Here is a 12,500-nt window from a genome sequence, read left to right as displayed (position 1 = left end):
GGCATAGTGGCTGGCAACAAAAAGACACCTGTTACTATGTTACTACTTATAGGAATAATTTAAAGGTTGCAATGCATTATATTGATCTGTCTGATAAATATGTTTTATGACAAGGAAATATTTTGTACAGTAATAAGACATGAATTGCAGGTGGAATCAGTATTTTCATTCAGTTTTGAATTGATATTGTAAATCATAAGTGAGAGTAATGAACTAAATTTCATTTCTCATGATTAAAAGTTTTTGGTAACTTATTGCATATCCATATTATGATCAGACAGTAATTTTTAAAAAGTTATGTGATAGACTAAATCAAGTTTTTCTTCTATATCAAGTATCAAATTTAATTTGATATTGAAGATGTCTTGTTTCTTTGCTCTGTAAAGACTTAGAAGATGGTCCCAGCTATTGCTGCTGCACAGCCAGTCTCATTTATTGTATGATATGGCCTTCTGACTTAAAATCCTGTTCATATTTTTTTTCAGTACTCTTATTTTTCATGGTTTTAATTGTCTTGCAGATACACTTGTAGTAACTGACTCCCAGATCACAGAAGTAATGAAGAAGGTTTACAAAGAGCATAACTACATCTTGTGTCCACATACAGCAACAGCAGCAGCATACCATTACTTGAGGTTGTTATTCATTAAAATTATACATCTAGTATTTTGCATGAAAGTGATAGTTACATTTATTGGTAACATTGTTTTTTTTGTTCTTTCATTCATAACCTTTACTGTACCTTTGCTTATTATATTCAAGGAATAGACATCATTCTAAACTGAAAATTAGCTACAATCTCAATCTTATTTGAGCAGCAAGGAAGAGATTCCACGAGGCTACATCGCAACGGCTTCACCAGCCAAGTTCCCAGAGGCAGTAGAGAGAGCTGGCGCACCACCTGTCACAGAGGGTGTCGACCACCTGGAAGATCTCCCAACAAAGTTCTCGTGGATGAAGAAGGGAGAGGATTGGTACTCCATTCTTCGCAATAAGATAGAAATTATCTCAGCACAGAAGAAATAAGAAAGGAAAGGAAAATACATGTTGATGATCATTTCTTTTTTAGCAGACTTAACTTAAACCAAAAGTGTTAAAAAGGATGTAAGTAAGGTTTCTAATGAAATTTTTGAATTTATTAAAATAAAGTAGTATGCCAGCTAATTTTATACTTACTAAGTTTTTTAAACTTAATATTGTTGATACATACATACATACATACATACACATGTATATATATATATATATATATATATATATATATATATATATATATATATATATATATATATATATATATATATACATACATACATACATATATTATATTTTCTTTTATAATTAACCCCTCAATGATCTGGCCACCACCTCAGTGAATGAATAACCCACAGCCACAGGCCTGCTTATTTTGAAGTACCTCAGTGTAATGTGGAAGCAGAGCCAAAACTGCCCCATCATTAACGGATTAATAAGGCATGAAGTTAGCTTTCTAGTATTTCAGCACTTGAAGTATATTTACATCATTATGTTGGCATTTACCATTTATCACATTCTGATACAAAGAAATATTTGCCTAATATGCACTCCCTAGGCATAATATCACATAAATTGTATAGGTTCTGAGCTTACAGAGGAATAATTATGATGGTGGATATGAAGGGCTTTTTATTAAGAAACTGATTAAAAAGTTGACTGCACATTGCAGCATTTTTACTACAAAATTTGAATGTGCAAAATTGTTTCACTGACTTCCTGATGATGATGAGATATATTTAGCCAAATGTTCCTAGGATGTAAATTATTAATTTCATAGCAGTAATGATTATAATGGTATTGAAAAAAATAATTTCATTTTTAATGTAAAAGATTTTTGAAGTTACAATATCTGGACCCAATGATAATATACAATTTAGTATGTTATACTGCATACCTTATTAACAAAAAAGAGCGTGATTGTTTTCTATTTTTATTGAACAGTATTTCAAAAGGCAGGAGAAAACTCTGGGACAGTATTCACAAAAGATTCATAAAAAAATAGATTCCTAAATTTGAAAATTACAGAAAAAAAGTCTGGAACTCTAATTTTGTCAGTGAATTGTCATGAAAATGTCTTGGCATGCAACATTTGCCCACTTGCATGAAGTGAAAGACAGGTCTCACACACAGAAAAATTGTCTTTAGACTGTTAATATGAAATGTGGAGAGCAATAATACAAATGATAAGTGCAGTGGTAAGTAAAAATACTGTGTTTAGAACAGCTGCAACTTTTAATAATTGCAGTGGAAGGTAAAGTGGACAATGAGGGGTGCCACTAAACCTATCTAAACATGCAGTTGAAAATTGCATCAAAACTTAAGGGAAAAATGAAGTAAAAAATAATATTGCTCATGATCAATTTTCAACTGAATATCTTAGGTAGGGTAGTGGTACCTCTCTTTTTAAGTTTTATGTGTGTTGAAGGTAACTTTGCATCATTAATGATAAGGAAATCTTAGTTGAATGTTTATCCAGCTGTTTACTGCATTTTTGTCTGAGAAATGCTAGTGGAACCACTTGCCTACATAGCTCCTACAGTGACAGCAATTGTTGAGTGTACAATTGTAGTGATTCATCAAGAGTTTCCCTTGCCCCAAAGCAAATTCCCAATTAAAGCTTGTGGTAATGTGAATCCAGTTCTGTGTAGGGGTAGGCTGCCACCAGCTGATAAGGGATCAGCACCCATGTACGTGCGAGACAGTGAAAGACGTGTAAAGTGTATGTTATTTGTGTGTGAGTTTATGTCAGTTTGTATGTGAAAAGAAGAAGTCGAGTTCCTACACAGGACATCACCGAGCAGGCGTGGCTAGAGTCAGGCAAGCATTTTTATTCCAGTTTTTTACAGGTTCTGTCTCGAAAGATATAAAAGAAAGAAATTTGATCAATGTTTTTATTCTTTATTTTGAAACAAAGAAAAAGGTCTCTCCTCCTCCCATATTCAAAATCATTCTCTGGCCTGGCCGTGATTCAACCATAGCCTGCAACCCATTAAAAATAATAAAAGTTCCAAGTAAAAGAAATCAACACGTGTCAGAAGGACACATGTTGAGAGCAGTGCAGCTGCCGAGCTAAGAGCTCATGAGCAAGAGGCCATCTTATGCCATCTGCCGCCATCTGCTGTCGACTCAAGGCTTTGCAGGGGTTTTATAGGCCCCTTCCCAGGGAGGGAGCAAGTGCAGATCCTCCATGGCAACGCCATATCTTGGCGTTTCCTCCTCCTCGTGGCGAAAAAGGGGGAACTCGTGTATTTTCCCCTGGAGGGATGGCTAGGGCGAAGCACATCACTACACAATGACTACATATGAAAGATATCAAATGAGCAATATTATAGATATATTACATGTCAGATTTATTGCATTATTTATTTTCTTTTGTAAATGCAATGCATTATCATCATATTGTGTATCATGATGTATATTTTAATTCTATTTAATATTGTAAACTTTCCAATGTGGCAACAGGGTTATGTAGAAAAGATCAACTGATACAGTCTTTGCCCTAACAAATTGTAGGACAACCATGGAGTTAGAGACATTTCTTAGAATTGCCAAAGAAAAATCTATCACTTTTCATGAAAACTATACCTGATGTTTTTGTTACCTCCAGACATTAAAACAACTAAAAGTGGAAGGTATTCAGTATGTAAAGATAACTAACTGTAGAATGTCATAAAGGAAGGCAGACAACACAGCAGATGATTCTTTGGACAGTCTTTATACTAAGAGAAATCTGCCTTATTTAGTCCTACCCACATGTAGATGCTTTTACAGATGATAGCCAAGCAGAGCATGTATCTAGCACTGAGATGTTGATACTGAAAAGACTATCTTATCATCTAAATGCTAGTTAGTCAATATTGGGTACAATAGACGCCGAAAACTATATATCAACTTTCATCTCTCAAGGAATAATCTTACTGGTCCCTGTATTAATTTCAGTCTAAATACATCTTGACTCAGTGCTTCTAAATGTGAATATTTTGACGGATTCAAGAGCAGATTATGTCACAATATGCCAAAGAGACCTGTCTGTTTTGTTGTATTTCTTGAAAGTATGTGTAGCACTGTGAAGTTACCATACTCTTCTTGCAATGATTTTCCTCTTCTCTTGATTGTATCTCTTTTTAGTAGAGTTTCTTTTTCGAAACTGCTGGTAACTGACTTCATTTTATTTTAGATTTCTAATAATTCTGCAAGCAGACTTTTGTGGTAGCACAAATAAATATACTTCTTAACCTAACAAGATATATATTGCCTGAATAAGGAACTTCTGAATAAGTGGCCCTGATCTTATATAATCAGACCACTCCTTCCTCTCCCCTTCATGCAAAAAGTCATTAAAGTTTTGGGTTAGAATTAACCAACTTTGCTGGGGGGTTTTACAGTCTTGTAATCCATCCAACCAAAAAAAATATTAGCATATTATTAGTAAAGTGTTGTAAACCTGATCCAGCATTATATTTTCTGATTTCTTCAACAATTAACGTTCTCCATCCTTGAGATTGAAATAGGTTTTAATCAGTGTATCTATGCAGTCTTACCTGCAGGTGATACCTAACTAATATACCTAAGTATTTTCTTATCTTATTGTTGCATTGCTTTCAAACTCTTTTACAATCTTTACAGTTGCTAAATTACCTGTAAGCAACATTGAATTGACACACTCACTCCCTGCCGTTGCCATTGTTTTAATTCTTTAAATCTTCGTCTGTTACCCTTCACGGTTAAGTTTATATATTTGTTAATAACAGAATTGTTTACATGATGAATCATAAAGATTATATAGTATCTTTCTCATTACTTAATAGTTATAAAGTTTCTAAATCAAATAATATTGTTATTGTTAATACCATATATGAAAATACTCCTAAAATGTACCATCAGATGTTATATATAACTGTTTTTTTATGGAAATAAATTACATAATATGAGATGCTTTCTTTTCTTTGGATATCTTTATTAGCAGATTTCAAGTTGCTTTTCAGCCATCTTTAATATTCTCAGCAGACATTTATGGTGTCATTTGTGTTAAATCAGTTTCCCCTGTTGGATACTGATTGGACTTGAGTGACCTACTGTTAACCCTGAGTACCAGCTCAGAGGGGTTGTTGTTCCAAGACAACTTCTATTTACATTTATTAAAATTACCTCCCTTACGGATATTGGACCGGCAACAACCTTTGTCGTTTGGTGACATCAAAGGAGGTGCTGAATTTCATTGGCCAGTCCATTGAGTCTCACTGATCAAGGTGATAGCTTCACTCAACAACCTGCTACTTCTCAACCAGGATGCATACTGCAACCAAGATTTGGCTAATATGATTTAGATTAGGATTTTAGACATTATGGTAAGTATAAGATGAACTAAAGTATAGGAATTAAACCCAGCCAGGTGGTTGCATTATGCATAAAAACAAACTGTTCTACACCTAAGACACAGCGAAACTAACTCAACACCACCTAGTTAGGAGGATGGATAGCTGTTTATAATGATACCTTAGATATAAGATTTAGATTAGTATTTGTTAGGTTAGATGATTCCCTGGCCCACATGCTGGGTGTTACTAATCAAGCCGAGAGTGTACTTTTTACTCACCTTAACAAGCAGCAGCTTCTTAAACAAGATATTAAACAAAATTATTTCAACATCACACTTCCCTTTCTTAGACACGGATCAACAACTGCTGTCACCACAATGGTGAAGTTATGCCTGTTGCTTTGTGTGTTGAGACCGAGCAAACTGTCAATCTGGTCTGCATGCTGATCACATGACTCAGCTCTCAAAAAGTGAAAGGGCTAACACAAAATCACATTGAAACAGGAAGAATCATAACTTTTTTTAGTGTTTCTTTTCATTAGTTTTTTATCATTAGTTTATTACTTTTAGTTTCATTATTTTCTGATTTATTTTATCACCATTATAAGGATCATGATAAGGATCTTCAGCTTTATCATTATCAGCATCAAGATCATTTTAATATCGTTATACATATTTTTATTATTATTATTAGTGTTGTTATTGATATCACTTATATTTTTATCAGTATTGGTATTAATGAATTCAAATTACTTAAATCAAATATCCCTATAATCAAGAGATACAAATTATTTTTGCTCTTGACTCATTAATGTATGAGGGAAAAAATAGTGTATGTTAATGTTCATTATTATTTAAAAATAATGTATGATCTTTGTTCAGAGATATTGGTTAAACCCTACGGGTATATAAAAACGTATCTCTTACCAATGTTACAGTCGTCATGTAGCCTCCGCACCGTTGGCAGAACATGACATAATTAGTGTCAATTAAAGAGGCATTTTTGTTGCCGTAGAGGAATTGCAATATGAAAAAGAGACGGGTGGTAGATGCTGATACACTCGCCTTATTTATAAATAGTTTTATTGACAGACGTTGTCTTTGCTTGAACACTTTATTACATTATATTTGTTTATCCTGTAAGTCGACTGATTCTAATCGACCAGACAGTCTCCTATGTATTTCTGTCCGCTATACCAAGCTATATGTATCTATTACTCCATAACTACTTCCTCCACAAACGCCATTAAGCTAATGAATGATTTGATCATGATGAAGAGATGATGACTAGTAATTCCAAGAGGTGGCGTGGATAAGCAAGATGCCGTTGTATGTGCGATTGCAAGGTCTCCGGTTCGCGTCCACGAAGGACTGGACGCAGTGCCATCAGTGCCAGCGGCCACCCAACCGAAAGAAACCCCTTTTGCAATAAACTAATTGGCAAATCGCTTTGTGTTCTACATGGAAGCATTGTGTGATAGCAATGTTTCTTAGAGCCAGATGTTTAATGGCATCACCAATTTTACGTTTAGAACTGTGATGTAATGATACCTTGTAAATTATTAGTCATCTACCCCATCCGGGTACTTATAGAAATCAACAGGAAGACTTAGGAGTCTTTAATCTCTTCTGAAAGACAAGTATTGTCAATCATATTAAGCAGGAGCAGCAACATCGCCCTTGCCATCAATTTAATTATAACCATAGTGATTATCGAAGTTGTAGCCATCACTACAACCATCACCACACTTCACTGCCATCACCATCAATCACTAGATATAACGACCTTCCCAAAGAGGTACAGAAAACGTGGCGTCACCCGGTTTACCGACGCCCACGCACTTCCTTAGATTCTCGAAAACAGATCCATTACCAATCGACAGTATGATCTCAAGCCAAGTTAGTCTGGCCTCGTATGGTCAAGCCCTTCGCACAGTAAATGACCTTGACGTCTTTAAAGTTCCCTGGAATGTAAAATTACCAATAATTACAAGGAAGTTAGCATCATTTCTTTGCGTAATTTGTTCTGGTATTTTTAACTGTAAAATGACTTGTGTGAAAGAAATATCCTGAAATACGAATGGACATCGCCTTGGCGATCTGCTACGACATTTTCGACGTTTGACATTATTTTTTGAAGACAAGGCCAATGAAGATGATAATGAAATCAAAACAGTTTCAGAGGATGGAATGTTGCACATAAACTTCCGTCATATCAGGCACTTGAAGAAGCAACTGAAGAACGTAGTTCCAGTTGGTTTGGCGCAATCAGTGGAGAACAGGAACGGTAAAACGCCCAATGACGATATCGATCAGTAAACAAATTAGTCTCACTGAACTTCTGATCTCATATGCCTAGTTTGGTTAATGTAGTGTCGTCAATAATTGATAAAGGGGATTATTCACATGACCTACTGTCCCCTACTATATGAATTTAGTCCTCATATTCAAAAAGTGTTCGTCAGTATTAAATCAAACAGAGTAGGACAGTGGAGGAAGACCTGCCTCTTCTAGTGATTTCGAGTCAACCTGCACAACTGGCAGTTACGAGTCACTCCAACACCAACACCCACTGGGAAAGTGAGCGAACGGCTGAGGAACATTTTTGGAAATATTTCTTGTAAAGTGTGAGTGACTATTGTAAATATATAGAGTATTGATGAGATTGAGGATTTTTTCATTATACTGATGATGACATTGATTAGTCACAGAGGTAGTTATGGTAAGAAGGATAATTATATTTATGACTAACAATACTGATAGCTATAACAGTACAGTTATGGCGATAATATGGTTGTATGTATAATTGAGGATAATGATAATAATTTTAATAATGATGAAGGTGATAATGATAATTTTGATAATAATAATGATGATGGTGATAATAATATTGATAATAGTAATAATGATAATGACATTAAAATAATATGGTATGAAAATGGTATTGAGTATTACTTGACGCCAAGAAATAATATAATCAAAGATCACTTGTGATATTTCCATGATACTAATTTATAAAACCAAAAAGGGAATGATGATAAAAATAGACTTGAATCATACATAAGAAGATAGTAAACAAAATACTACTATGCAATCCAAAGAAGGGAAAATGAAAAAAACAAATCTTACTAAATGATAAAATAAATACCTCAATTTCCACACACGAAACACTAATGCAAATCTTGCAATTGTGACAATATCCTCGGTAAGGGAAGCAGAACAGGACAACAGAATTACAATCACCACATCCTTCTGAACATTCCTTACAAAGAGAGAGAGAGATTTTTTTTTTTTTACCGAGTTTGTTTAAAAGAGGTCGTCAGAAAGTCATCGAGCCCATGGCCAATTATATCGTTATGGCTTAATTGCTGTCCGATCCCAACGGGAAAAAACATGTATTATTCAATTCACAATGGGCTTGCAGATGATAAAGATATTGTAGGGTTCATTGTACCATGTTCTCTATGAAAGTTAATGCCACCCTCAAGGGGACGGAAGAATTTCTCCGCAGGTCAGTCAGATTGTGATCGTTCTCTTAACTCGCAAACACAAATGTTATTTACCGAACAGGACTTCTGAATATGGCCGGTTATTTGATTACACATTTGTCTCTGCAGATAAGAATAAGGAAATATCTCAATGATCCGTATACTTATCACATGATAAGGAAATAGATGACGCAACGAAAAAAACAAGGTACCTAATATCCCCAACAGTACTTTTAATTAATCGAGTGAAAATCAAATAGTTATCTTTATAATAGTAATTATCATAATCATCATTGTAATGAGAATAATGATTGTTATTAGTGGTAGTATCATTATCATCATCGTTAGTTTCATTATTGTCATTATCATTATTATTATTAGCATTACAATTATTTAATGATAGTAGTTGTGGTAATGACAATAATAACAATTAATATCATTATCATCATTATCTTTGTTGCTACTATAATTATTATTGCAGTGAGTAATTGATATCCCCGTATAGTTATTTGATGTTAAGTTTGGTATGTTAGTGGCACTTAAAAACTTTTTCTTAAACAGGAAAGCAGGGAAAAGTGAAAAAGGAGCCTGTTTTGGGAAAACAAAGAAACAAGAAGAGATAAACAGATAATAAGAAAATGAAGATGAGATGTTTTAGTCGAAGAAAACAGGCGAAATCAAGGTAAGGTAAGTACATAATGTAAGTCAAGTGATGTATAAGTAGTGTTGTGTAGAATAGTAGTAATGTAGATGTAGACGTAGAACACAGAACAATCGAAAAAGTAAGTAACAGGAAATAAAAACACACTATTATAGATTTTTCAATCGGCAATCACAGGTCAAAAGGCACTTACAGATTATAAGGAATGCGATCTCTGAAATATACTTGCAGGTATGACTGAGTTTAAGAAAAACACGTTATTTAAAAAGGGGTTTGCACGTATTCGCCCAATACCTGCAACATATTTAAATCTACCCTTTACTCTCTCTCTCTCTCTCTCTCTCTCTCTCTCTCTCTCTCTCTCTCTCTCTCTCTCTCTCTCTCTCTCTCTCTCTCTCTCTCTCTCTCTCTCTCTCCCCCCTCTCCTCTCTCTCTCTCCTCTTCCCCCCTCTCTCTCTCTCTCTCTCTCTCTCTCTCTCTCTCTCTCTCTCTCTCTCTCTCTCTCTCTCTCTCTCTCTCCTCTCTCTCCTCTCTCTCTCTCTCTCTCTCTCTCCCCTCTCTCTCCCCCCCCTCTCTCTCTCTCAATGTATGTCTCAGAATCTAACATGAACTGTACAAATCATTTAGGCATAGTTCCTATGCCTATTCATGTGTATACAATGTATATAGTATGAATAAACATATCAAAATCAATCTCTCTCTCTCTCTCTCTCTCTCTCTCTCTCTCTCTCTCTCTCTCTCTCTTCTCTCTCTCTCTCTCTTTCTCTCTCTCTCTCTCTGTGTGTGTGTGTGTGTGTGTGTGTGTGTGTGTGTGTGTGTGTGTCACAAGGCAACGCTCATGCATAATTGTTCATGTGAGTAACGCGCTTGTTAAGAGTAACTATCATTATATGACTTTCTGGTATCTCAACCAACTGGTCGCGGTTTTAATAAAATTTAAGTTCTTTTCTCTTGTAAATCATGATAAGTATCCCTTTTTTATCTTTACTTCGTGATCATTATTATTCACATTCTCGTTTTCACTCATAACTGTTACTGATACAATCACTGTTATGTTTTAGATTTCAGTTCCTATTTCTTTAATCATTTTTAGCTTTACTCCTGAGAAAATAGAAAATGAGTATCATGACTACTACCACTTTTATTAGGCCTACTAATCGCCGCCAGTATTCTTTCACTGTTCACTCGTCACCATTATAATGATAATTGTCATTATTATTATCATACTTCTTATCACTGGTATTAACTATTTTAATATTATAACCATGATCGTCGTTTTTGCTGTGATTGTGTTACTAGCAGCATTATTTCCTCGGTTATGACCTGTATGTATTAGTATGATGTATCATTATCGTCCTCATAAGTAAAGCGCAAGAAGTTTCTCTAAGTTTCAAAAAATGATCAGATTATACATACAGTAGAACCAACACAACACTGCCGTTAGTGGGCGGCACTAAATAACGACTTATAGATTTATAGAAATCATACGTAGCGACCACGCTCCAGCGGCACAAGAGACAACAAGGCGCAGTGACTTTGGGAGATTATATGAAACATTAATTCAAGTCTCTACAACGAATCGGGGGCTATCACTAGTGAATATGCTATCTGTGCGAACTGGATATAAACCGTCTGTCCGACTGATAAGGGAACGTGATTTCCTGAATGCTAATCAGCTCAGGGCAATGTCTGAAGAGGCCCTCGCTGGAATTTGATCCGATCGCACACCGGAAAGACACTGAGAACGGGAAGGGCATCTCCATGAGGCCTGCCCTGAGGTGCCCCTTTTCTGTGACTCGATGGGTTGGTGTAGCGACGCCCTGCGAAGGTGCATTTCCACTCTTGGCATGTAACAAGAATGCTATTCATGGAAGGCTACTGGTTGTCTGTTTTAGTCAACTGTCTATTCGTCTTGACTAAATTGGCTGATTCCCGTCTAATGTGATCATCATGTTTATTTTATTTTATTTTTTTATTATTATTATTTTTTTTTTTTTTTATTATTATTTTTTTTTTGGGGGGGGAGGAGGTATTGTCTATATATATATATATCAGTTGACATCCATCTATGAGCAGAACAAATATTGGAGGAAAATATTTTTCACTTTCACCGTCTCTCTCTTGTGTAAGTTTGTGTAAATGAAGTGTGCCAGTGTGTGTGTATGTGTGTGTATGTGTGTGTGTGTTTGTGTGTGTGTGTGTGTGTGTGTGCGCGCGCGCGCGCGCGTACAGCAGAAATTAAACTCCATGATATTCATAATCTGTTGCTTCAGTGGCTCATCTTAACATCCTGCTTGTTGCAGGCAAGAAAATAATTAAACCGATATATAGATTGATTGATTGTTTGAGAGAAAGAGAGAGAGGAGGGGGAGATATGAATATGAAATAACCTAAATATGTGTGACTGTTTGCATGTGAATGTTTGTGTGTGAGCGAGAGTGCTTGTGTGAATGCCTATGTGCTTACTGTCTGTCCGCATGCGAGTGCGAGTAGGTGCCACAGCAGGTTAAATGAACTCTGTCGACCCTTCCGTCGATGTAAATTAGCCTTGAAGACTTATTTTCGGCGACAGAAAATCAATATTTCGACCAAGACTCCAAGCATCGTCCACGTGTCCCGACCTACGGTCAAACAGCACACTGATTCCTTCATTAGCGCCGCACCTGTAGCCACTTTCAGTTGCGCTTCTCGCTGACTTGCATTCTCCATGGCGCTCAGTTCATCTTTCAGCGAGTGAAGAAATGCACATGAAACAGTTCCGGTACACGGCGATGAGGCAGCCTTCGGAGAGGAAGGGACGTGTGAACAGTACTCGTACACGTGGCAGCGGAGTGGCAGTTATCGTTCACGTGGCACTGTAAAACAGTGTTATCGCATACCGTGTCAGTCGCCCCACGCCGGCCGAGCAGCGAGTATGAAGGTGCTGCGGAGAGGCGCCTTCCGCCACTTGTACCTGCTCTTTCTGTTCGTTCTCTTCATCTTCTACTTGAGTCGCGTC

The 12,500-nt window shown here is 36.0% G+C and overlaps 2 protein-coding genes across 3 annotated transcripts in view; both read left to right on the top strand.

The window, feature by feature from the left end:
- The window catches only part of LOC122249341 (threonine synthase-like 2), a 12,877-nt gene extending 11,706 nt beyond the window's left edge, over positions 1-1,171 (top strand). For both annotated transcript variants that reach the window (XM_043010111.2, XM_086531758.1), the window contains exons 9-10: positions 521-635; positions 819-1,171. In XM_043010111.2, coding sequence (XP_042866045.1) covers positions 521-635; positions 819-1,026 — 323 coding nt within the window. In that variant the 3' untranslated portion in view covers positions 1,027-1,171. The remainder of the gene's footprint in view (positions 1-520; positions 636-818) is intronic.
- Positions 1,172-11,490: 10,319 nt separating this feature from the next.
- Positions 11,491-12,500, top strand: part of LOC122249340 (N-acetylgalactosaminyltransferase 6) — a 22,624-nt gene continuing 21,614 nt past the window's right edge. Inside the window, exon 1 of the mRNA XM_043010110.2 lies at positions 11,491-12,500. This exon is cut by the window's right edge and continues 126 nt beyond it. Within this exon, the coding sequence (XP_042866044.2) occupies positions 12,417-12,500 (84 nt within the window). The 5' untranslated portion in view covers positions 11,491-12,416.

The sequence above is a fragment of the Penaeus japonicus genome, unplaced genomic scaffold, assembly GCF_977035675.1.
Source record: "Penaeus japonicus unplaced genomic scaffold, GWHDUDI00000001_assembly GWHDUDI00000036, whole genome shotgun sequence".
In the NCBI taxonomy this organism is placed as follows: domain Eukaryota; kingdom Metazoa; phylum Arthropoda; class Malacostraca; order Decapoda; family Penaeidae; genus Penaeus; species Penaeus japonicus.
This window is presented reverse-complemented; position numbering and strand designations above follow the sequence as displayed.